General features: G+C 40.9%; 1 protein-coding gene across 1 annotated transcript in view; it reads right to left on the bottom strand.

Annotated features, from left to right (window-relative positions):
- The window catches only part of snd1 (staphylococcal nuclease and tudor domain containing 1), a 178541-nt gene that overhangs the window by 130419 nt on the left and 20219 nt on the right, over positions 1–27903 (bottom strand). Inside the window, exons 11-14 of the mRNA XM_006780760.3 lie at positions 18266–18367; positions 7863–7963; positions 5458–5568; positions 3865–3937 (exon numbers count right to left, since the gene is read on the bottom strand). Coding sequence (XP_006780823.1) covers positions 3865–3937; positions 5458–5568; positions 7863–7963; positions 18266–18367 — 387 coding nt within the window. The remainder of the gene's footprint in view (positions 1–3864; positions 3938–5457; positions 5569–7862; positions 7964–18265; positions 18368–27903) is intronic.

Genomic DNA, 27903 nt, shown 5'->3' with positions numbered 1-27903 from the left:
TGTGCTTCAGTCATAAGATGCACCACCTGAACTGCACCCACTGCAATCCAAAATAACCCCCTCGGTGGGAGACGTCAGAACTGAACGCTCGCTCGTACACACATTTACAGCACCTGCAGTGTGTGGGCTGTGCAGTCTAACTTGGTTCCGAAAAAGAAAGAAAGAAATGAAGAGACATGGGAAAGGAGAGGACCTCATTATGCAACCTTTAAAGGCATGAGGTGAGTCAAGTGCTGTATCTACTCTCCTCCCACTACCTCTGTACATCTCCTACACAATACATTTATAAACCCATCCTTGCTCTATTTGTGACTGCATCCCACTCAATGTACATAATCCCTTTCGGTAAACCTGTACCACCAAAGGATGCTGACGTATAGAAGCGTGCAAGAAGTGTGTGAGTGCGAGAGGGTGCCCGTGTATGTCCGCAGTTGCATGTAGGCGTATACCAAATTAAAAAGAAAAAAAAGACAAGAGTGAAGAAAGTGGATGGATGCTGAGGTGTGGAGTTGCAATGTTGCTATTTTGGTCCTTTTATTAGAATGCTCATTACATTAGCCTAGCCAAACAACTGGTGCATGCGCACGCCCACTGGCATTAATCCTAGCTGGTGCTGCAAATCATGCATCTCTTATTAGAAAGTGACAGAAAGGCTATAGAAGGGCTCTGCACAGCACTCATGTGCATGTCACACATAAACACATGATGGAGCACAATCGCGCTAAAATGCAAGGACGGCTACGCCCTTTGTGGGCTTAATGGGACAGAATTTAATGAGTGTGATGTGCAATTCTCTGTGTGGCCTATAATAATTTTCTTACTACTGTTATAGTTAATTATTGAGCACCTCCCCGTGCAACCACTTCTAAGTCATTGCCACATATTAAATGTGGTCAGTTTAGCCAGTTAAGTTGGGTGGAGGTTTATAAGCAGGAATTGCATTAAACCTCCCAGATGAAATATAAGAGCTGCTCAGTCAGCACAACAATTCCCTGTCATAATTACTTTTACAGGGACTGCCGGTAATTTATTTGTGCTGCTGACACAATGAGACAGGGAGCCTACAATGATGACAACGTAGAAGAGCAAAACATCTGAGAGCACTTATACACAGCCACATCTTAATGACTTATTAGCCAGACTCTGAAGTCCAGTTGGTGTTAAAGAGCTTTAATGATTCGTTCAAATGCATCATTAGAGCAGAGCTTATACCCTCGCTGGCCACTTGGTTAGGTATAGCTTTTTAACTACTGCTCGTTGCCACAAATATCTAAATCAGCCAATCACATGCAGGCAACTTAATTCATTTAGCTATGTAAACAAGGAGAAGGTGACTGAATGGGGATGAAAGTTGATGTAAGTCACGAGACGGGCTGGTGTGCGTAATTCAGGAACTTCTGAACTACTGGGATTTTACTGCACAACTACCTTTGGGGTTTAAAAAGCTTCCATGTGAAAGCAGTAATTTAAATAGCCAATGTTAATTTAAGATATGCAGAAGAGAATATCTGAAGAGACAATACAAGCAGTTGGGCTACAGCAGCAAACGACCACACTGGCAGCTGTGAACAGGTAATGCCGGGCTCACACTGTGCGATTTTGTCAGTCGCGCGATTCAGCTCCTGCTCAAACTGTACGATTGACTCGCAGGGGTTAGAAGTTCGTAGGTCACGATGTAAGGTCTCACACTATATGACCCGATGCTCTGATGCGACCCGAGTGCTCACACTGTGCGTCCATAAAATGAAGGTTATAACAGAAATTCTGTCGCTCGCTCTCCCTCTCTGTCTTTCACTCACACAGACACGCACACCACCACCATCAACTTTGCTAAATTGCTAATGAAAAACATTGATCAGGCAGTTGTGATTGAGCAGCAATGTCCATCCAACTATTTTCACGGTTGTTGTGGTCGTGATCATTTTGTGAGGCCACATCGAAAAGGCTCGGATGAGCTTTCCAAAGTTCTACAAGTACCTCCATCGCTTGTGTCCAGATCACACGCTGCACTGCCGTGCTGCGCCGTCTTTTTCGCTGACATTTGTGTTCGCGCGTGCGCAGTGTGAGAAACTGCGGTGACACCCTCACGACCAAGCGATTGATGATCGGGAGCTGGTCGTGAGGTGTTAATTGCTTCTCGTTACCCCACATATACTACACGATGCACGACGCACGATGAAGGCCAAAATCGGGCCGATCACCAAAACGGTCGCACGACTCAAAAATCGGCTCAAAATGGGCCAAAAATCGCACAGTGTGAGCCCGGCATAACTGAAGCTACAATTTGCATTGGCTCACTAAACAGAAGATTTTTTTTTTTTTGGGGGGGGGGGGGGGGGGGGAGTTACTTGGCTTGGCAAGTCTTGATTGCCTATTGTGAGATCTATGAAAGCATAGATCCCTCCTACCCTGTATCAGTGGTTCAGGCTGCTATTCTATGAATAGAATTTTGGGCACACTTTGGTCCCTTTATCATCTTTTATGACTACAGTGTTCCCATCTCCTGATGGCTGCTCCCAGCAAGATAATGGATCAAGTGACAAGGCTCAAATCATCTAAAACTGGTTTCTTGAACATGATAATGACCTCCACAGCCACCAAGAGAGAACCTCCAGGATGTGGCGAACAAATCTGCCCCAACTGCGATATTCCATCATGTGAAAATGAACCAAAATTTCAGATAAATGCTTCTAGTATCTTGTTGACTCTGCGCCAAAGAGTGAAGGTAGTTCTAAAGATAAAGAAGTACAACCGGGCATTAGCAAGGTGCACTTGAAGTGTCCAATGAGTGTGTCTGGCCAAATCTATATAAACACAGTTGTCTCCAGATACAGAATAAACTGGGTAGCTGCATCACAGCCCATTATAACATAAATAGGCATTATTTTGGACTGTGAATCATGCAAAGCTACTCTAGAGTCCAAGAATAAAAATACAGAATCTATGAGTGAGAAAAAAAAGAAATACAGACTAATTAATTTAACAAAATGTCTCTCCGGAGCAAACAAGAGTACTACAATAGTGAGAGAGACAATGAGGTGTTAATGTTTCTGAAGTTCAGTTTCCACTTGTTAAGTGTCTTGTCAAAATCTATAAGAGACGGGGAGTCGACAAGCACAGTGTTAAGAATTTTGCTTCTATACACACAATGGGTTTCAAATGAGGCAATCAAAATGTGATTGCTTTCAGCTTTAATTAAAAGGGTTTAACAAAAAGAAGAATTAACCATTTCAATTACAGCCAGTCTGAATCCTGTACTTAAAAGCAATCGGACAAACACAATCATAAATGAAAGGATGATTGCCATGAACTCCACATAAATAAAACGACATATCCTTAATGATTAAAATACAAAAAAATCTATTTTTATATTAAAGTGAGCGCGACAGCGACAACAGGGTGAACAGAAGACAGAAAGACGTGATGATAAAAATTTGAAAAACTGTGCGAGGAAAAATGCATGATTTTTAAAAAGAAAAGAAAAACGGGGGGGGAAAGTGCACCAATCACCCATCACTTGATACTGAAATACTTTTCCTCACACTGATGCTCATTTGGTAAGCACTCTCAATCAGGCTTCATTAGCCAAACGATGCCTCTATCAAGCCCCTGGGCACACGTAAACAAGCTAGGACCAAGTCTCGCTGATGATTCTATTAATGGTGCTGCATATTTTTAGAGGACACTTATAGGGGTGAGTCAAGGATTAGAGAGCGTCTTCTGAGAATCACTGGCCTGATGTATCTTCAGGTTGTATGCAAATGAGTCTGCATGACTGCATGTTAATCAGCGTACATACATTTTTATTCCGCTTTACACAGAATCTGCCAATCTGCATCCATTTAAACACAAAAACATACTCACCCCAGAGATGTCAGCCACTCTGTGGATGGGAACCTCCTTCTTGCTGTGCAGCCCTTTCCCATTTTTGATAGCCCTGCAGTAAAAGGGTTAAACTATAAACACATGTCTCTCAAGCATAGCTCAATGGCTTTATTAGATGGAAAAAGCATAAGACTGGAGGTTTATTAGACCTGGAGAAACAGAAGCTCTTTCTTTGTCATCACTGTAGATACATGGAGAGCTACTGTGGATTTGTACAAGTAGAATATAAATTCATTCAGTTTTCTTTCCCTGAACTGCCATTACAGCACAACTGAAAGCACTAGTGGGAGGATTTTTTCCTCCTCTCAGCCAGATAATCTATATGTTTGAGATGAAAAGTCAAAATGATGGCAGAAGAATAATAATGGAAGAAAAATTACCGTTATACCAGCGAAAATGAGGAGAAATTGAGAGATGCTTTTATAGAGAGTCAGCTAGCAGTTTTTAGTGATGGTTACCGCAGCTCCAGGGACAAATAAGATGAAGATGGCCTGCGGCTGCAACTGCAAAGTGGGGGCGAACATGCCACAACTGTGTCACTGGGATGCAAAAGCACTGCCTTTAAGGATTGACTGTGTACGTTCGTATGAGCATGTATACATGTGCATTTAACAGCCAAGAGGAGGTTCCTTTGAAGGCTCTGGGCCACTAGCCTTGTGCAGTGGAAACTAAAAATAAAGTCAAGGCCACAGAAAGAAACCTCTAATAGGACCCCACCAGGGACAGAGAGAAAGGGAGAGAAGAAGAAAAAGAGAAGGGGTAGAGAGAAAAGGTAATGGGAAAAGAGGAGAGCTAGACCAAAGAAGGACAAAACTAGCTAAGGTGCAGAAATAAGGACAAAATGTGCAAAGGAAGAAGGAAAGCGGGAATCAGGTGAGAAAGGAGAAAAACAGGGCAACTGGGAAGTGACACACGAAAGAAAGAGAGGAGAAAGAGTTAAACCAAGAGGCTGTGGCTGCATCTGCTCTACCTATAGCAAGCAGATCCTAATCTATGGCAGAGTAATAAAGCCTGTACTAAATCTCTCCTCAGCATCTCTATATAATTATTCTTAGGCCCTGTGTAAAGAGCCTCTGATTTAATGTCTAGCACATAGGAAGACGTGTGTGTATGTCCCTTGGCATGTAAAATAAAAAAGGAAAGGGCAAAAATGTATGCATGATTCAATATGTGAGGGTAATGACATGTTTCTGCAGGAAAAAGCAGCAATAGCTGTGACACGCTGGAACTTATGACGGCGGTGACGCTAAAATACACTCTGAAAAATTGAATTACTTCACCTTTGCAGTGCAGCATTTAACAGCAAATTCAAAAGAAAACTGAAGAAGGAAAAAAGCCTCAAGGTCATTTTTTTTTTAAAGTCTCCTACATTTCACAAAAGCAAAATCTCTCAAGGTCAAAAGAGAGAGTGCACACATGTGCGTCACAAGCATGTTTCGTTTGAAGCAAAAATGTGTATTTCTGAGAATTAATCATTCCAAAGCCCCCCTTCATGCCACGTGCACAGCAGCGTTAAGTTCAAGTAAAAGGTAGACGGAGAGTGCTTTGTGTGAAGGAGCGTGTGTTCCTCACCGTGCCTCTGCGGCAAGCAGTTCGTCATAGTGGGAGGAGCGCTGGTCATCATCCTGTCTGTATCTGATGACTGTGGCAAGGCCTTTACTTACGAGAGCCTCTGCTATGTTGCTGGGGAATAGAACAGAGAAAGAAAAATTACTTTAATTAAAAACAAAAAAACAAGCAAAACCCCTCATCTTCACAAAGGAGCTCTAAAGGGAGCTAGCTCAACGGGGGGGGGGGGGGGGGGGGGGGGGGGGGGGGGGGGAATGCATACTACAAATCCCAGAAGGTGGGTTTGCTTACGAACAAAGGTCACTTAAATGTTGACACTGCACACTTGACTAACCCCTTCTACCGTGTGATACTGATGTAGGGAAGAGAGGATTGAAGGCAGAAAGACGGGGACATTGTGCTGCTTAATGTAGCACTTAGTTACTAGCCCTTGGACATCAGTGTTCTAGCTAAACCATGGGAGAAAGAAATGAAGGGACAGAAAGAAACTCTTCAGAGTATTTGTCAACATGGTGCAGGCATGGGGACTGACACAATCATTCAGCCCTTGTTGATGCCAGCTAAACGGTTCCTTTTCTATATTTTAAAGCTCTGCTGTTGGAAATAATGCAGCTAAATGGGCGATAACCTGGAAGCAATCATCTTTATCTTTAAACTATGTATGAAAAGGTTTTAGGCATTTGATTCCCATTTTACTTACTGCAAGCAATAGCGACACCAGAAACAAAGCCACAGAAAAACATTTTCATGGACAAAGGGAACAAAAGCTCCCTCAACAGACGGTCTTATAATCGAATTGATATTGGATGACGTGAAAAGATGGAAGCACTTTAGACAATCTTAACTCGCACAAGACTCCAAAAGTTCTCGAAGACTGTTAGATCTTAAGTGTACTGTGCGTGAGTGTCTCGTGGAGTGATTTCTAACAAATAGCAACCTGCTAAGTTTCCAGCAAAACACAATTCTTCGTAAACAAGCTACAGAGTCTCGAGTCCATTACCACAAGAATAGCTCATACAAGGTCAAAATCCTCTGCCCCGCTGACCAAATCAGGCCCTGACCTCAGGCCTCATGGGGAGCCTCACCAACTGTTCCATCTCAAGCAGAGTTGCTGGTTCTGGTTTGACAAGGCCAGATCCTGACCTCTGTACAGACATGTACTACCAAACACAGGACAGCTGGTTTGATGAAAAGAAGGCATCTACGTCTCCATGTGCGCATGTGATGACGCTTTATGTGTTGAGTGATATAAACAGAGGGAACCAGAAGATAAGTGTGGCTTTTAACCTTTTTTTTTTTTTTTTTTTTTTTTGAGTGAGAACAGGCTTCTGACGTTTCATTTCAAGCACTGCGGCATTAAAGCGCCCCTTTAGTGGTTCTGATTAAATTTGAACCTCTGAACAGTTGTAGTAGTAGGTATGTGTCCTTATATCTTTGGTACTGTGTAAAATACATGTTTCAGACGGATGACGCAAATTCCTTCAAAGCAGAGTTTGTAGATAGAAAATAATTGCTTGCACTGAGGTGACCTTTTTCTTCTTTTTTTAATATGAACTTAAAAGACGTAGAAACACTTTCAGGTTACTTTATGATTGATGGTGAAATTACGAGTAATATGGATTTAAAAATGAATATTTTGTGTCATTTTACAACAAATTAACCTGACTTTTAAAGGGTTTAATAGGGAAGCAGCTGTACTAACAAAATGGAAATGTGTTAGTGAAATCATTTACACTGATAAATTACGTGCTGTGTGATCTCCCAAAAAGGTTGGCTCAGTGGTCTCCTACTGCACACTAAAGACAACTGAACAAACCTAAAGTATTTTGATTTCCAAAGCAGTTTTCTATACTTCAATGTTTTACTTAGCCTTTCTTATTTCATATTGCTGGATTATCTCCAGCCATTCTCCATCAGTACCAACTCGGATTGATTCGGCGTGACTCGATGCGGCACGGCTCGCCTCAACTCATTTTCCATTGCAATTGAGTACCTCCTAATGTGTGTGGGTTTGTTACAGTAACGCAGCCGAGCGTGTCCTGTGACATAATTAGCACACAACGCGAACGCCACATCAAAAAGGTGGACGTCGAGGCATCAATATACCTCTCATACTGTGGCTTTTCGGGAGACTCTGAGACCACAGTGTTGTTTCTGTGTATCCATTTCCATGTGAAGCCATGATTCATCGAGTGATGACACTGACTAGCCAATCGGTGGCGTACTCTGGTGTTCGCCTCAGATCGCTTGGAACCCCAGGGGAGAAGGTACCTGGTACCAGGTACTATCACCTAATGGAAAACCCTGAAAACCGTGGCGAGCCGACCCGAGTAGGTATTAATGGAAAAGGGGATTAAAACGGTAGAAAAGAATATAAAGCAGGCGACTCAGTGTGGTGCATGGCTTACATGCCGCCAATTGTGACTGTAGCACAGGTACGCTCTGGGAAGGCAGGCGTGCCTTCTCCTGGACCAGTAGCTGCTCTGATGTAGTCCACTGTCACGTTGACCTGAAAGGGGGAACATAAGGCAGAGGTCAAAAAAATATACCAAGAGTAGAGAGACAAAGTGATGGCAACAACGGTTATGGTAATAATTAGTGTGAGAAGTGTGTTCTGGCCTATGTATGTGTATCGGGGTCTTTTCATTTGTCCCAGTTCTCAAGGTCACCCCCAGTCAGTGCGAATCACATCAGCCAGCACTGCAGATCTCCCCAGAGGAGGAGTATTAACACACAGTGGGTGTTTGGGACAACACACACACACACACGCACACGCACACACACACACACACACACCAGTGATAGAACCCAAATGACCCCACACTGTGTGTTCTCAACACAGCTCCCTGGGGATAGACTCCAATCCACCCACCCCAAAGATACAATTTTGTCACTCAGCTGCGTGCATGTGCAGGCAGGAGACAGGGAAAGCCTGCTTTGCGGGCTAGACACAGGCAGACAGCAGTAACAGCAGGGATGTAGCCATACCAGTATACACCATCGGTAGTTTAAGAGCTACGTCTCAACCTTGTCAGACAAGTGTGATAAGACGCAGGAATATTAAAAAAAAGGGGGGAAAAAAAAGAATGTGGGAATTTGACTTTGCATCACAGCGCCAAAGCATAGACATGAGTCCAACAGACAATGCAGGCAGGCCTATCACAGGGACATGAAAGAACAACGTTGGCCTGTCGTTAGATGGACAGAACGAGTATGTAGCGACGTGAGCAGGGGAAAGGAAGAGTGCCGTGCTGTTCAACAGTAACTGCAACTGTATTTTCAGAAAGGAGAAAATAAAAAAATGTAAAAAAGAAAAAATAGAAAATTTGTATTTTGTACTGGTTTTGTGTGAAATTGTTCTTAATGACCATGCCCATATCCATGGTTAGGCGTGGGAGAAGAAGAATAAAAGCCAAAGCAATGTGACACAAGACCCCGAGTGCAGAAATCAGATCAAACAGGAAATAGTAAAAAGGAGAAAACCAACACAGAAAGAGGAGACTGGGGCAGATTTCAACATCCAAGCAAAATGTAATGCTGGATGCTATAAGCTCTGTATCTGAAATTCCATTGGTTCCCCATTAAGCAAGGTGATGACAGATTATAACTCTGACCAGCAATGTTAGATTAGAGGAGTTCCAGGCCTATTCTCCACGGGCCATCTACCAGATCTTCTGATAAGGCAGAGCCATCTATAAGAACCCCCCAGAGGAGAGTGAAACAGAGGGGGAGAGGCAGTGGATGGATTAGAAAGTGGGGGAGTGATAAGGACAGTAGGAGAAGTGAGAGACAAAATGCATTTGCTCTGCTGAGGCGACAAGCAACATGGGAATATTCAGTCAACTCTGCCAAAGGAACAAAATACTTGTTTTTCTTTTTTACTATACACTGGCATTTCTGCGTGTATACTGGCAAAGGGTTTAGTGTGAAGATGATTTCAAAAAGACTTCAAATAATAGTTGTTGTTGTTTTTTGCAAATTTGTATTCTGCAATAAAAAAAATATTGGCTTATCAAATGTGAGTTCTGTGTTCACATGCCTAGCCAATAAGGTCATTCTGAACCAACGTAAGGCTGTAGCCACAAGAGAGAGGGGGAAAAAGGGATGTTGCTGCAAAAATTTTGCATCTTCAACCTTGCGGCACAGAAAAACTACACCGCAATCCCCAAAGTCTAAAGACGGGTCACTAGTTCAGTACGAAAAATCAAATCTTCCTTTCTGCTTCTGAGTTACAATGTTGAATAATGGCCAACACAGTGGGCTTAAAGAACATTCGGAATTCACAATGATCAAATGTCACAGCTTCATTCTGTGTCTAAGGGTATAAGAAAGGTCTTTTTAATACCACTTTAAATTTAATATAATGCCAAATTTGCAATGGAGAGATGTCGACAGTGAAGAAGTTTGGAAAACCTCTGGCATACAAAGCAGTTTGTTTTCTAAGGATTTCCAGGCATCGACTTTAACCACCAAGAGAAATTCTTATTCTCAAGCCATTTATCTTTAAACTTACATCTTAGACTGAGCAGTCTGGCTAGCAAAGCCTTCTCTACTGTTATCATCATGTATGGGCTTTACACCAGTGTGCTGTAAGCCTAGTGGCCCACTGGGCCTAAACCAGGCCTGCTGAGAATTTCTGTAATTCTAATATTTTTTAAACGGGTAAGCTACAACTGTTAAGTTAGCAATGTACTTTATCTCATCATCTTGCTGTTACCGTTTACTGTATTTTTCCCTTTATACATTTTCATAAACTTTTTTTTTTTTTAAAAAACACTGTGACCAATTAAGTTGAAGTAGCAAGCAAGCAAGCAGCACTGTGTGCTGTAAAATCTTGTGGGGTCATGACTAAAATATTTAAGACTCATATCCAAGTGAATTTAAGACATTTTATTCATTTTTAAGGACTTAGGATTTATCATTTCATCCTATCTATCATAAGCATATGAATTGGTAAGTTTTGACCAGCTCAGTGAACTTAACCTTAAATACCTGAATCTAATGATTTTATCTGCCCAAATGGATCTTTGTGCAAATAATAAAAAACAATGCCTTATGCCATGACTGTTACCGGCACGGATGCATGAAGACTAAGTCGAATTAGCATTCACTGCAAACAACCTTTGCCAATAACGCAACATAATGACAGGCTCGTGACTGTGGGGTTGTCGAGCTTCCTAGAATGAGCTCCATTTGCGGTGGTCTTAAGTGAAAGGCTATTACAGATAACTTATGCTAAGCTGTGATATGGGAAGGGTACCATGTTGTGAGAAGCCCAGTATGGGTTCTGCATGATGGGGTTTCCAGACAGGAGCACAGTGACAGGCAGCTTATCTCAATAGCATGTAGGTGATTAATTTTTGCTCTAGCTAAAAACAGAAAAGGGAAAAAAAAAACATGTCGTTTCCTGCACGGTCTATCTACCCAGCTCCTCACAGCTTGTTCTTTTTGCAACTATTTAAAATGGACATGCCAACAAATACACACTTAAAAACTGGTGAAGATGCACATGTGATCAAAGACTGCATTTAACAGTGCTAAAGGTTTTAGTGGAAATTTCACAGTTCAGCTGTTGCAGCATGCATACCAAGGTGATAAAAAAAGAAAGCGGTGGGTGTGGGGTTGTTCGACATGCAGGAATACACACAGGTGTTAGAACAGCCTCACCTGCACCTGGATGTTGGCAACACACAAGAGACTATCGTATAAAAAAGACTGGACATTTTTAAGCTTCGAAGAGAAAAGAAATGAGGAGAAAGAAAGAGAGGGATAATTAAGAAAATTAGTGCAAGATGAAAAAAAAACAAGGTATGAAGCTACTGTAAGAGAAGCGAGACTGTGTGGGTGAGTGAACAACCGTTTGTGTGCAAGAGAGGTGCTTAGGTTGCTGCTGTGTTTTAGCAGGCTATAATCACAGCTGGCTATCATTTAATGAAGTGAGCTGTGCTGAAAAAAAAGAAAGAAAGAAAGAAAATACTGGGACAGCACGACACAGAGAGGACGAGGGGGAAGTAAAGGAGGAGGAAGAGGGAGCCCCATCTGGATTTTCAGCCATGGGACCTGATGACGCTTTGACTACCTGCTTTGCGTCTCCTTGAACACACATACCTCAAGCTTTTCCCAAATCAACTTTCACATTCACTCACACACACTGCATCAAATACCACATTGCGCGCGCACACACACGACATTCTCAATTCATTCACACACTGATGTGCACACCAATAAGAGGGGGAAACTCTGTCGCTAACAGTACTACACAAGCAGCTGCATAACAGGAGCCACTTTGAGCACGCAGGATTATCCGAATGTGCTCAACCCTGATAAGTGGCTTAATGCAACATTTCCATTCTACTTTTTTTCTGCTGAGGCTGAGACCCAGGCACACAAGAAGCACTACTTATAAAGTTAGCCACATCAAGCTTTTTGGGATTATGTCACCATGCAAGCACTGCCATTTCAATGGGGGTGGCGATATAAATGAGAAAGACCAAGACAGTCAGTCAGAAAGACGTAGAGTGACATCAAGAAAGGAGAAAAAGAAAATGCCTTAGTGTATTTATAGCCTACCATAAAGGGATAGCTCAAAAGAAGTTCTTGGATATGAGATAGAAGGAGTTACAGAAAAATTTCAACACCTTCTACTATTTGTCACATTTAAAAAACAAAAAATCATCAAGTTTTAGTTTCAAAGTCTTAATATAAACATGATTAAAATTAAAGGAAATTAGCATGTGTCAATATGAAACTCAAAAATGTCTAGTCGCAGGAGCTGCTCAGAAGGTATTGAACCAATTCCTTTTTGCCTCAGAGAGCTATAGCCTCTGCTTGGGCAAAAAAAAAGAAGGGAAAAAAAGCAGTCTTTTGAATATGGATATTAGATATGCTTTATAAAAGATCAAAAGCCCCACACTCTCCTTATAGAGATGAGGAATAGGGGTTTAACAGAAAGAAGGGAAAAAAAGCATTTAATATAGCTTTATTCTCCTAAACCAGAGCGCTGGCATTAGGGCATTGAGCTGAGCACACTGAGACTGCTGGTTAATGCTTAGTCACGTTCTAGCAGGTTTAGTCACAGGGAAATCTGCTTGTTTTCCCAATTCCCGTAATGTATTGCACTCTTGGGCTTAAAGGAGAAGCAGAGGGGAACACCTGTAGGTCAATATGATAGTTCAACCTTGTGACTGGAAGGGACCATTAGCGTTGGTCGACACCTGTTCGAGATGATGCTGAAATACACCTACTATTATCTGACAGATCTGCAGTTAGAGGGAATTACATCCTCTGCTTCTTTCAGGGAAGACATGAAGCAGAAACTTCCAATTTACCCCCCAACAATATTGAGGTCAAACCTTTGTCTGCATTTGTGTCAGAAAGCAAAAGGAAGACAGGATAAAAGTGGGGCTTTCTCGAGCAAAATTTTAAGGGAAACTGTGGTCTTGGAGTCTGCTCCAAATCTGTCTCCTTGGAGCTCATTGTTCTGAGACAGGATGACAATAAGTGGGTCGACTAAACTCCTCTCCTTGCTGGATCGCAACATGCATCTGCACACTTGCATACCTGCATCCAACTTGACACCACAAGTAGGCCAGGGTAACATGGATTAACATTAAAGCCTCGTGGGTTGGATTTGTGCTCAAAAATATTCCCCCATCATCATTTTTGGGGGATTCAACAAAGCAGGTAAAGAACAACTCGTTCCTTCAAAAGTCGGGTACGGCTGAGTAACTATTTCTAAAAACGATACAATGTGACAAACGGTTTAACCTTGTGTCTTTGGAACAATAAAGAAACAGGAGGAAGGCAACATTCCAGAGTTGCTCTGTTATTGATTCACCAGTGAGGAGAGAGGAAGCTGTACTGCTGGCAAATGGGCAAGAGCTCTCCACTTAAACCTAACTCACTTCAAAGAGCCTATAAGTACACACTTGGGGGAATCCAATGTCAATACTAATCAAATGGTGAGGAATATGGTGGCATATGCTATATATACAGTTCTAAATTCATTCAGCAGTATGAAAAACATGCAGTCAAAGTCATAAAGGGATGTCTTCAGAGTAGGGACGTGCATGATTAGTTGTCTAGGCAACGGAAATATAAGTCGGTTAAAGTAATTATTCATACTCCATATATCAATTTAGCATATTTATCCAATTTATTATATATTTTATTAAGGCACGATGGCAGTTGTCTACCCTGGTCTCTGAATCTCTTCAGTACTCTAATATAGAAGAATAGAAAATAGAAGTAAAAGCTTTTATGTAGGCTATGTCAGCAGACATTCAACCACTCAGCTGCAGCAATGCGTAACCACATTCTGCACCTGCAAAACAAGGCTACTGGTGTTAGTACTGCTAGCATTAGTCACAATGTACAAGCTAATCTGGCACTATACGTTTGCAAACTGCCACAGATTTCAAGCAAAATGTACATTTTGAGTGTTGAAGAAGATAGTTAACAATTACAAGTAGCTTTTAAAGAGACATGCAATATTTATATGGATAGTGTTTACTCTCATCACTTAGATTATGCTTAATTTATAGTGTTTCTCAGTTTTAAGCTAGTCAAATAGTCATAATTTTTGTTCTCTTGTTTAAATTTTAACTAATTAAGCCACCACTCTGGAGTCAGTCTTTGATTAAATGAACCATAGCCTTCTTTTAAAAAAAAAAAAAAAAAAAAAAAAAACACAGTTTGAGTCAAACTGTTTTGACAGCAAATATGTCACTTAACTGCACTTTCTATGAAGTTAATAACTTAACTTAACTTAATAACAGAGAAGGGAAGCACGAGGGCAGATCTTAAGAGAAATGCCATGTAGAGAAAGCTATCGGATGATACTGTAGCAAGAGAGATGGTAATTTGCCTCGGGTATTAAATGTTCTGTGGGAGTTCTTTGTGCCCTGCACATATTATAGCACTGATTAAGTGTTCAAGGTTGATTTTGCATGCAGACAAACAGATCCTTAATGGCCACCACTTCCAGCTATACCTTGAGTGATCAAATCTTTCAACGTGTCATGAAGCGGTGCTTCCACCTGCATTTAGAGCTGTCTACATGTGATTGGATCAGCCAGGATTCATTTGAATACACTGGGCAAACAGAGCCAGTGATTCAATCCTGTGAAAACATGCACAGTCAACACACTTAAGACACTAACTCCTTTTGACGCACACACAATCATGTGTACTTTCCTCTGCGATAAATGCTACAAAACAGCAATTTGCCAGAGGCTTAGAGAGAAACAGTAAGGCTTTAGCTGAGTTGACTTTTGAAACACCCATGGGTCTAAGCAAGAAACACCGTGAAATCAAACTTAGTATAAAGACAGTGCAGACTGATATGAGTAATGTCACATGTTCTGAGTTGCATGCCATTTGTACTTGCATGAGTAAACAGTTAATGGCTACAGCGCACAAGTGAGGGTTCTGATAGGTGTTTACATATACGTCTCAAGCTCTAAATTAAGTGCATATGTATTGTGACATCATCTATATGCATATCCATGCACCATAAACACATGAGCCACTGTTTGGTAGACAAGCCCTGCACACAAGCCTTTATAGTCAACATGACATTAGGCTGACACATGCATATTTATCACAACACTGTCACATCTTTTTATACCTTAACAAGGCTATAGGTTTCTATTCCCACTACCCGCACGCTCATCTTTCCAAACACAAACACCACAAATAAACAGCACGATCATTATTCGCACTTCAGTCGCAGAAGCCGGCTTACGGCTGAATTTTCTGTCATTAAAAAAACATTAATGAGTATGATTAAAATGACTGATGAGAGGCTGGGACAGAGATATGAATCTCACACAGAATGCCAAAAGTAACTCTATTGGCTTTTGGCTTTGAGTGGGTGCGTGTTTTTGTGTTTATCAGCCTGCACTGCCTTTTTTTTTTTTAACTCAGTTGAACAGTTATGAAGGTGTGGGTGACATGTTGGCTCCATTTATTGTAAGGCTGCTGTAGTTTGGCCCCATTAAATCGCTACAATTGTTTGGTACATTCTCGTACCACTGGAAATACATGCTGAGACTTCACAAAGCACACAAAGGATGGATTTGTTGAGGTCTAAGCTCCAAAATTTTAGAAGTCAATTGCAAAACAGTATTGAATTTATGAGTTAACTTCTATCTGGGGAAGTCATTTTGTCAGGGTGATTGCGCATAATGACAGTTTCCATCAATCTGTGCTCGCAACTGCATTTCCATGTAAATTTCTGCAATCTTTTCCAACATGGCCCTATTATTATATGGCCCCTGTGCATCTGACAAGTTTTAAACTTATCTTTATGGGAAAACATAAACCATTATTTGGCTCAGGCAATGGACAAAAGCTCTGGGTCTGCCGCCTTCTCTCCATGCATTACTGCCACTGGAGGTGGGAAAATTGCCACTGTAGCACAATGAAAACAATGTAGGTGTAGCGTACATATGAAAGATGCAGAGTTATACACTAAAAGGTAAAAATGGAGAACAATTCCATCATTTAGCATAAAGACATAAAACTAACCTAGTGTTTTAATTACATAAGTAAAAAAGGCAGATGCGAGAAGGCTGTGAATCTGAATCATGAAGTAATTAGGATGGACTGTGAAGGACATCCAGGTCACAGATTTTTGGTTAAATGTAAAATGCAAGTCCTGAAAAGAATTGCATTTGTTAGTGACATTAATGTCTAAAGAAATCGGCAATTAGGAAGATGAATGATTCTTTGTTCCTTGTTTCCACGCTTTATCTAATCCCTCACCTGTTTGGTCTTTGCTTCTTGAGTTTAATAATCAAATCACTATTCCATCTCCTGATATGGTAGCCATTACGTTACAATGGTCAAACAGACTGAAGCACTGAAAATCTCTGAAATGTTATTTATGTTGCAACACAATTTCAATCTTCTCTGTCTACACATAAGAACTTTTTTGTGCTATTCTTGGAATCATTTTATTTGCATTTCATCATGGTGAAAATGAAGAATGTGGCTCATGCATCCAATAAAAAAAACCAAAAAAACTAATCATCGCCAGAGAAGAAGGTTAGAGTTCCACAAGCAAATTGCTGGCATGCAAACTTCGCGTGTAAAGTTGATGTAAATACAGCTCCGCTTGGAGTCTACTATACACCTCTTTATACAAGTCCTCTGAGGCGCAGCTGTAGTAAAGCGCATTCAGAAATATGCTCAAGCTTCCAAAATTGATAAGTTCAATGCAATTGTTTGTGGAATTTGATGTATGAATAATATGTCATTTAATTATTTGCGTTTAAAAAAAAGTCATAATCTGGTTCCTGAGAGTGTCCAAGACAATAACTGTCATCTTTATGGTGTTTAATTCATTAATTGAGATGAACTTGTGTGTCTAAAAGAGTAAAGTATAAGCTTTATACAAAGAAGTTGAGAGGAGATCAGCACAAAAGTCCTTAACCACACCTAAGAGGATGTCCCGGCAAGCCCTGTACATGTTCACAAATGCTTGCTTTTCATTAAGTTTATGAAAATTAAATGTGACAGAGTGAAAAAAAAAGGGCAGATGAATTAGTTCTTTATTTTGAAAAAGTTAAAAGATGCGCTACACAGATTCTTAAGCCATATTAAGTTAATGACTTTAATCAACATCATTTAAAGCTGCCCAGGGAACAATAAAAGTCTTTTTTTCTTGATGACCTCTAACTGCATTTGTGCATCACTAATATCGCCTGACTCTACCCGTCTGAACGTGCTTCGACGCTGCTGGCAGATCACCTGAAAAGTAGGGTAACACCCCAAAATAGCAGCTTGTGGCGCAGCAGAGCCGTGTTGACTCTAACTGAGACGAGCCGACCAAAAAAAATGAAAAATCAGATGCCTTAGGATCGCAGTTGATGTCGCTGGTACTCTGAATTGCTGTGAATTAGTCTGAATGTGTCCCGGTTAGAATTAATTAAGTCTTACAGACGTTTATTAGCTCCCTGCTCAGTCGCTATTTATCGATAGACTGATAATTAAATCCAACATCTTCCCTTTCATCATTATTAAAAGCGCCCGTTTGAACCTCAAGCGTTCATTTGTTTGTCAGTTCTGAGGCTGGCAATATCTCCATTTAATACGCTTTCTTTCTTTCTTGATAGGTACTTTGAATAAACCTCTTCATTCACTGGAAGGTTTTGGGTGTTGCGTGGAGTCTTGAGCAGGTATATTACGCTTCATAGATCTAATTACACGGTTTTACTTAGGGGACCCTTCTCCAAAAACTAACCTGTGCATATGAGACGGATAAAAATGTCGTTTTGGTAAGATTCACAAAACCAACTTTCATTTATCAGCTCGATTTCACTTTAATAAACTAGATAAAATGCTCAAGCTATGGTGCGTTCTCTGGAGTGCTCTTCAGTTCACTGCTGGTTTCTGCTGGGTCAGATGTGTGTAAATCATAGCAGCCCCAGCTCCCTCCCCCAGGGTGTACAGACCCGGTGGATCAATAGACACAAGAGGGGGAAATCAACATTGCTTGTTTAAATGGAGCAGCACCAAGCCCTAGGGCATCTACCAGGAGTATTTGGTATTCACACTAAGAGATGGAGAGAAATAGCTATCTAACTTGAAATGTATTTAGATACCACTGGGAGGGAAAGGGTGTTGGAGCAGCTACATTACAACTATTGTTTAATTTCTTAAAGCTGATAAGAGGTATTCATTTTGATTCACACACTATCACACACACACACACACACACACACACACACACACACACACACACACACACAGACAGGGTAAAACTGGTGAATGCAGGTGTGTTTGAGTGACTCTCAGTGGTTCTTACCTTTTTACCAATGAGCTTCTTCCTCAGGAACTCTCGGGCCTCAAACATGTAGGGGATGTCATAGAGGGGACGGAAGCGTTTGTCTTTGTCCTTGTTCTTCTCCTGAAGAGATTGATAAGTGATGAAGGAGGTCAGGATCAGGATGCGGGGAGGACAGGAGAAAATGAAAAGAGAAAGAAGGATGGGGAAGGAGAAAGTTATTCATATTGCACTTTCTACAACCTCTCATAAAAGAACATGCACCAACTCTGATCTCAAGCATACAGACAGGAAGAAAACATTTTTTCCACAAGGTCAACTTATTTTTCCCTTTTCCCACTTTCCATTACAGTCCCCGAAACTAATGGAAAAATTAAGAGTGTTGCACATCTTCCTCTTGACAAAAGCATCTGCTACTTTCAGTGCTGACACATTACACAAAGAAATAATCAAATGTAGCGTTATCAAAGTAAAAAGACACGAAAGTGCCAAGGCAAAGAGAAACATGGTGAGGTGATAGTTTAATAGTTTAATTATTTATATAGCACATTTAATTACAACAAGAGCGTTGACCAAAGTGCTGTACAAGAATACAACATACCTAATAAAACAACTTAGAGTATTAAAAGCAAACACCAAATATGAATTAACAAATAACTCTCATGCTGTATTAAAAGCCAGTAAATAAAGGTGAGCTGGAACATTTTCATTTACACGAACGTGCAAAAGTTTGGGCACCACAGGTGAAAACACCCGTTACCTGTTAAAAGTAAAACATTATTTGCACCTTTTTAAAGGTAAATGAATGTTCAGAATGTTTGTTTTTGTTTATTACACTTTAGAAATACTGATTCTTCAAACCCTATCAAACAATGACCACATGCTTTTTACTCAGATAAAAAGTATTCTAATAAGGTGGTCTTTTAATCATTTGCGCATTCACACAAAGATGTTTTGACCAAGGGAGCCCAATTCTTGCAAACACACTTACACACACAGCTGCAGACAAAAACTTCCCTCAACACGATCGCCCACTCTGTGACAGCAGCCGGCCACAAATAGAACCCATTTGCATTTTCAAAGGAGGCTGAGGTTTTGTGTTGCTCCCAGAGTGAATAAATGCACATGTGTAATAGAAACGGACGCACAAACGCAGAGTGACAGGTGTAGTTTTTGCGAGGGTATGAGAAAAAGAAGAGGGAGAAAACTGAATGCACAAAATGACAATGATGCAGCGGGAAAGTACGACAGACACTAACAGGAGAAAGGAGGCTATGAATGACAATACCAGTATGCTCGCCACCCCTGCCCCTCCCACGCTCTTCTATGAGCGCCATCATTATCTGTCATACAAACAGAACTGAGTCTCCTTCAAATGAGCACACAGGCTTGGATTAATTCCTCATTTCCGTCTGTCTTCAATGGGGTTCATTCATTTTTAATGACTCTCCAGTTGTTCCAAGCTGCCAGGTGTGGCACACAGCTGGGCAGATGGATGTGGAATGAGACACATGGGGAGCAAAGGATGTATGAGCGTGCGTGCCTATGGCACTAAGGCATTACGGTGTTTAAAACTAGTCTTGTTAGAGGGTGGGGCAAAAAAATCAAAACGTCCTCAAAAGAAATACACTCAACTGCCCTAGAACAAGAATGGGAATAACCTAATCTACCTTCAAATAGCCTTTCTTTATCCATAATGGAATTTCAATATTTGTTGCTTCCTTCCCTTCTACTTTCACTAATGGAGTCTGTGCAGGATCAAACTTCAGGGCTAATCTCAAGTATTCCAAGTGGAAATCCCTTTACCACTCAGACAGGAGCCAACGTCTTTCATTTTGTGTCAGTCGGGGCAAATCGCCTGGGAATTTCATCCCTACCAAGTCAGTTGCACTGGGATAATGGGGCCTCTTAGGACCATTGCCAGCCAAGCTTCCTGCATTTAGTGCCTGAGCTGCAGACACAGCCATCCAACTTCTGGGGATGAGAATGACTGACGTTGCTGGGGTGAAATAAATCATTTGGAGCATATTTTCCTTAATGTCATATCACGCCACATTAACTCAGCATTAAGACAGTTCCAAGATAATGGACTCTGGTGTTTACACTGGGATTCTGATAGAGACAGATACAAAACAACAAGATAACTTCAATGGAGAAAAGCAAAGAATGGGCTTGAGAAGAGTGAGAAAGGAGGAAGACTCATTTCTAACTAATAAGCTGTTTCACGGTGTAAAGGTAGCTGTGTCACTGAGGGCCAAGAGTGTAAATGTCAGCACTCTATGCCAATTAGGCACAAGGACTGAAGAAGTAGACCAAGAGGACAAAAGGTACTTCTCCTGCATCTTTTAGAACGTCTACGGGGAACAGAGCTAGACTGAGTGGAATGTGGAAAGGTGAAAGAGTCGGAAAACAAGAAGATGAGACAATCAGAGGAAATGTTACAACTTAAAAAAAAAACCACACACAGGCAGTAGTGAAGAACACACAGGCAATCATTCTCCAAACCAATGCCCATGTCCGGCATTATCCACTGGACAACTTTAACCTTGTCTTAAAACTCACCTTGGCTGACAGTATTCTTGTCACCACCATGCTAAGCGAGAAATTGAAGGGGAAAGCTATGTCTTAAACAAAAACAGCCGGAGCTTTAGTGAGACAAGGAAGCGCTAATGCCTAATGACTGCAACAACTGCCTAGTATTCTCAGTGCGGTCCAACGTTACTGCAGTCTAACTTGTGCTATGCTGCACAACAAGGCTCAACAAATTTGTGGACAATTTTAGCGCAATTCAAAGATTTTCAAAATAAATGTCTCTCCCTGCCAAACAAGCATAACATAAAGCTATTTGCCTTGATGAGTCCAAGTCTTCAACTTTGGAGTGGAGAAACCGACATCACCCACACCCAAACAATCTACTATTATCATTTGATATTCAAATGATAATAATAGCAGGCTACAGAGATACAGGTGTCTTCATAAATACAACTCAAATACAGAAACATTTATTTAATCATTTAAGCAGTTATTCACAGAAGATGATGCTTAACTATTAAAAAAAAAAAGTATATCCATCCATCTTTCTCCCACTTATCCAACTGGGCCGGAGCCCATCCCAGCTGTCATTCCCAGATTAATTTGGAAAATGCGTGATCTCATAGATTTTCCAATCGAGCAGCTACTACACCAATGTTTATAACATTCTCAGTACTGCCCACAGCACATTCAGCTGTCAACTGAAAATAAAGTAGTGTGGAATGAAGCACTGCCTTAGTGGGTAAAGTTGCTTTAATAAAAGTTCACAAAATGTATTTTCAATATCCCATATATTGAAAGTGCAATATGTAGACAGTGGTGGCATCTACACAGTACTGTTTTTATTCCCCATAAATACAGTATTGGCCTCAAAAGTCCACTACTGGTCAGACTCTACCATAAACCGCTATTATGCAGCTGCAGGAAGGTTGCAGAGAGAGGAGAGTGTCACTGCTTTGTCTCAGCCATAACCCACTAAGAACAGTTTGCTCTCAGTGTCCTCGGGGGGAGTTTTGTTCTATTTGGGGTAAATTCCCTTCATTCTAAATTACCCGCTACAGCTCAGGAATCGTGTCTGACGATTGCAGAGGCATGGCTCTGGCTGACTTGTACAGTGTCACAGGGCCGCAGAGTACTGGGCTGCAAATGTGTGGATGCTCGTGCTGGGAGCATCTGCAGCTTCTGGGGTAAAATCATGACTCAGGAGCATGTCACACTTTGTGATGCTTGGCTTTGGTGTTGGGGGAAGTGTACAGTATTGGGCTTGGGGCCCTTTCTTCATGAACACTTGTTTTTTTTTCTGGGTTTTTTTGTGTGTTTTTATAACACTATTGTTTCCCTTTTTCCCCTCCTATGCATTTTGGCCTTTCTTCCACACGCCAAAACAATTTTAGGTCACTGAAAACAGACCTTTTGGATAACTCCTTCCGGGGTTAAGATAATCAGAAACTCTGCAGCGTTGACATGTTGACAGGCTTCTGATTGGCCAACATGGCTTTAGGGTTTAGATTATATCGCCGCCTGTTGGTTTGGCAGGCTCTTGACAGCACTTCAATTTTGTTTACGGGTTCTCTTATGTGGGAGGGATTATTTAGTTTGTTTTGAGATCGCCGTTTTAAAAATCTTTTGTACGTGATCTCTGGGGCTTAGTTTTTTGGGGTTTGCATGTGTGTCCCAGACAAGATGGGCACTGTTTTTTTTATTAAGCACTGCACAGGGAGGCTTAGACAAACAGTCAGCATTTAATATTGTATGCCCATTAACATTACTAAAATATGCATGCATAAACAATAAATTGCTGAGGTAGGCTGGGCTGGAGAGATAGCACTACAAAAAAAAAAAAGAGAGAGAGAGAAAGAAAAATTATTGCTCGTTATAGCGTACAATCCAAAATTCATGCAGGATATGAATAAGTCATTGCTAAACCGACTTGAATTGATTCCACAACAGACACAACAAACAAACCTGTATTTCACAGTGAAATTACCCACAGCGCCACCAAAACAAACAGCCTCTCAACTCATGATTAGCTGCTACCACACGGGTAAATATACTGGGACAGCTGGGACAGGTTTCAGCCCATGTTCAGATTGTTCTGCTATTAATAAGAATGTCAAACACCAACTGCAACTTAAATCATCACACTTGCTGCCTGAATAAGAGAGCTACACTGCAACTTAATGTGCTTTTGTTTAAAAAAAAAAAAAAAAAAAAAAAAGCTTCTGAAGCAGACGGTCGAACTTGCCCTGCAGACGGACAGAGTGATGGACAGACTGAGTAGCTGGAGCTCTCCGTGTCTTTTTTCCTTTTTTTTAAGCCATTAAAGCCAAAGTCATTCAACTTCTAAAAGTTCAGCGCCAGATAACACTGCACCTATCTCAAAGAGAAAGCCCCATAAAGCTTATAAATGACTCTTATCTAAACAAATCCTGTTCAAAAGGTGCAAATCAGTACTGTAACCCACATCTTTCAGATAATCTTCTAATGCAGCTTTTTAAATATCGCCCCCTCTTGTGCTCACACAGAAACAAAAGGAAGCTAAGCCTCTACTTTTAAAGTACGGACATCTAAAAAGTAGGAAAAGCAAAATAAATAAATAATTAAATAAATAATAAAAGAGAGGAGGGGGTACTAGCAGTTCCCGGTGTGCCTCACCCGGCCAGTGGCGCATAAGTGAATCACGGGTGGGGTGACCCTCCTCCCTTGTCATCATGCTACCAATCTTGAGGTCAAAGCATTTCTTGCTAGGCTTTTAGGCACGCTCCGAGCGTGCACACTGCTTGACACAAGATTTTGAGGATGAGGACAGAAGTCAGGAGGAGGGAGAGAGGGAGGAAACCGAAACAATGAGCCGAGTGGGAGAAGATAAAGTGTCGAACACAAAAACACAGCCGACAGCAAATGAGCCTTTCTGCTGAAAGATTTGGTAATTATACCGCTGTATCTCTGTAATTTTTTACAAAATCTGTACGAGCATGACTTTTTTTTAAAGAATCTGCATCTAATTTTCAAAAATTATGTTCCATTATACAGAATACTGAATATATACCCCAGTGCGGTTCTGAAAAACCAATGAAAATCAACACAAACATTCCCATATAGGCCTCATCTACACATACACTTTGAATAATGAATTGAATTCTCAAGCTTCCTTTGAAATTGTGTCTTTTTTATTGAACAATCATTATGCTACAATTGGTAATTAGTTTAACAACTGTAACATTTTTTTTAAAGACCTCGACATTCTGACTGTCATTGTCATGTCAATCAGTGGTAAACCACTCTGCCTTCTAAGTATTGTTCAAAAATAGTACGTCAAATAACTCTGAAGTACTTGGAAGTCACAGTTATAGTCAAAGGTCATATTCTGCCCACATGTTTTGCATGTACTGAATTTTTAGAGAAACAAGCCACAGTGATTAGCACTTTGGTAAATATGGCGGTTTCACCACAGGTTTGAACAATCTGGCTGAGGTGAACTGCGGAGAGGTTGGACAAGTAGGGAGAGCTGTATGTAAGAGCCATATTCATCATGCTGCTGTATACAGTATAAGAACAGTGAGTTAACTGCTCTCTGTGCTCCATCAACACTGTCCTTAACCCTACTTAAACTGCATAAGCACACAGATACATTAAAATGAACAAAGAGACACGCATACTCAAACATTTGGGACTTGATGCACGTATCATCAAAGCAGAAACACACCAACACATCCAAACACAATGAGTGTGAGTGAGTGGGCGTAACAGTGAGTCACTCTGTGGTATAGACGTATCTCCCCACTCGTGTTTACACTGGGTTTGTCCTACTGCACATGAAAGGAAATGGAGAAAGAAAGCCAAAAAAAAAAAAAAAAAGGAAAGAGAGAGGAGAGAGGAAAATAGAGAGAAGAAAAAGCTGACTCCAACTCCCAAGCTCAAAATAACACAATGGGGAGGAAAGGAACCAAAATCAAAGAAAGAAAGAAAAAAAAAAAAAAAACAAGTGAGGAACTCTGTATCCTATTTTTTTCTGCAAACAGACGCCATAGGTCAACTAATCTGTCAGTCTGAGCACAATTAGCATAGTCATCAGAGAGGACAGGGGGAGATGTGGCACTAGGACACTAAAGCGAACCACAGAAGATGGGAGGAGGAGAGGGACTTGGCAGGAACTGTCACAGTTCATCAGTGCACTGGTACATCGCATCTGGTCTCCATACTCCAATAAAGTACACACAACCTGACACACAAACATAAATGGCATTGTTGCAGAATACCAAGTTCAACAGGGCACACACACATCCAGACAGACAAAGATAATAATGACAACTGGCACGACACAATCCCGACAGACCTCTACAGAACACAACACTCATACAGTGTATGAACGACAAAAACAAGTACAGCCCTGTGCAATATCACTTAAATGCCAAATGATTCAAACCGTATCACCTCTTAATAACTGTATTATTTCTAAATTGTTGCAGATTTCCTGTTATGAGAAATCAAAAACAAACATTTCAGAATGACTACAGTGAAAATACAGGTCACAAAGTAGTAAGTGAATGCAACTAAAGTGTATCTGTGAGCACTGAAAAAAAAAAAAGAAAGAAGAAAACTGATCATTTAAACACAATTTCCCATCATGCCATCTGCATAGACATGGTTATATACTAACCTTTCAATATTCTCACTTATCAACCAGCGGGAAAAGAGTGAGTACCTCTAAATAGAGAGCTGGTCTAAAATGACCAGCAGAAAAATGCCTGCACAATCTAGCTCCAAAGGATCATTTGCACTCAGAAGTGCAAATCTCTTTGGATGACATCAACAGTAAAATAAGATCTTACTTCTAGGGCGACTGTGGTTCAAGAGTTGGGAGTTCGCCTTGTAATCGGAAGGTTGCCAGTTCGAGCCCCGGCTCGGACAGTCTCGGTCGTTGTGTCCTTGGGCAAGACACTTCACCTACCGCCTACTGGTGTTGGCCAGAAGGGCCGATGGCGCGATATGGCAGCCTCGCTTCTGTCAGTCTGCCCCAGGGCAGCTGTGGCTACAACTGTAGCTTGCCTCCACCAGTGTGTGAATGTGTGTGTGAATGGGTGGATGACTGGGTGTGTAAAGCGCTTTGGGGTCCCTAGGCGGGACTAGTAAAAGCGCTATACAAATACAGGCCATTTACCATTTACTAAAGAACATGAAAAGAAGCCGATAACAATTGGTAGCATGACTTTTATCATAGTCTGATCTGAACATGGAGAGCATGGAGATGGCATCGTGATGACAAGAGGCTGCAGAAGTGCAAAAGGTGCTAGGGAAATTACATTTAGAAATGGTAGGATGAATGCCTGTGGATATAGTGAAAAACTGGGTGATGAGATGTCTCTCGGTCTCCAGAAGCTTGGCTGAAGAGAAATATTCCAGCATAATAACGATCCAAAGCGCACTGCCAAAATCACACAAGAGTTCCTAAGGAAGAAAAATGTGAAAACTCGGGCTGGGCCAAGCACGCTGCGTGACTTGAATCTAATAGTAAATCTCTTCAAAAAATTTTTAGTTTGGTAATATGGGATGACATGGTAAGTACTTAAGAAGAAAAACAACATCAAAGTAATGAAAAGCAAGCTAAATTTAAAGCATGTTCACTCACAATGAATTGTTCTGCCAGGTAAATATAGGCCATGGTCACGATTTGAGAACGACTGTAATAAATCTAAAGAACCTATAAGCAAATATCCTACTCGTCGGTTTAGATACAATATCATGTCAACATTATATAATAATGAATAATGTGACATTTAAGTTACAATGTATGGGTGTAACTGCTGAGTTTGTTTCCTTGAAGCTTGCAGACTGCAGTGCTAACACAGCCATATATATCACTTCTTATTATAATCAGTTTGCAGACACTCTGACGCCAATTTCCAAGATGTTTCCTGACATAGGCTAATGCAGCTTAACCAAGCATGTCTGTTTGTGTGTGTGTTTTGAAGCTGCACCTCAAACTGTGGCAATGTCTTTATGACTGCCTGCTGCACTGTAAGCAAGAAGACAGTTCACTGGTGATGTTAGCCAACATGATGTCAGTGTGTGTGGACCTGATTGAGGCATACCTGCCCTGACGTCTCCCTCTACAAATCTAAAGCTAAGAATCACCTCCACAGGTAAGAGTTTGACAAAATTAGGCTTTTTCAGTGTGGATCCATCCTCCTGGCAACTTTTAGCTATGAGCTTCTTTACAACATGAATACAGACGAGCAGCGGTATTCTGAGGTGTCAAACAATATTTTTGGGGCTTTCTAAATCATTCAAGCAACAGTAATGAATGTAAAATTACAATGTCCAGAATTGCTTCTAATAACTGAAGGGGAACTGCTACATCTGCGTCTGTAAAGGTGTGTGGACAGGGCATGAAATTAAGTTCTCCTGCTCACTTAAGATAACAGCTTACTTGCCTAATTTAGTGGTCAGACACAGGGGCCAGTTTGCAAATGAGACAGGACATAAAATTCCCTATTGCATGCACAGTCATTTTTTTTCCCTTACTTGCTATAGTCTACCTTAAAGTCAAAGGGCTCATCAAAGTCTCAGCAAACCTATCAAAACTCTGTATTGCTGCCATAGCGACAACATTCAAAGCTAAGTCAACAGCATTAGAGACATGCAGGCAGCTCTTTAGCTCACAGACAGAAATAACAACCTAACAAATGACACCAGCAGCAGCACCGCCAACTACCCTCATTTAAAACTAAAACATAGCAGCAGTTTACATGCAACAACATCAAAACTGAGAATATGGTCCGACGTTTCCACATAGAGGGCTTCGTGTGTGACAAAACAACTCTGACATATACAATTCAATAAAGAAATCTCCATGTTTTTAACATGGAAGGGAATTTTTAGGTAGTACTTACTTTATTGTTTCGATTAGGAAGACTAAGTTTAAGTGTAATTATTGTGTTATTATATAATCCTTCTATAAACAACAGGAGTCAACGATCTAATGGGTAATAACAAGTACTCTGAGCTAGTACATTATACTCAGTCAAATTTTATCCAGCCTGCTACAAATTTCAGTCTAGCAGCTCAGTGAGGCAAGATCCAAACCAAACAAATTTTGATGAATATGGGTATTTGCACAATAATCT

Source organism: Neolamprologus brichardi, chromosome 17 (genome assembly GCF_056152115.1).
Source record: "Neolamprologus brichardi isolate AB-2024 chromosome 17, ASM5615211v1, whole genome shotgun sequence".
Taxonomy (NCBI): Eukaryota; Metazoa; Chordata; class Actinopteri; order Cichliformes; family Cichlidae; genus Neolamprologus; species Neolamprologus brichardi.
Note: the sequence above shows the minus strand (reverse complement) of the source record. Positions and strands in the feature narration are given on the sequence as shown.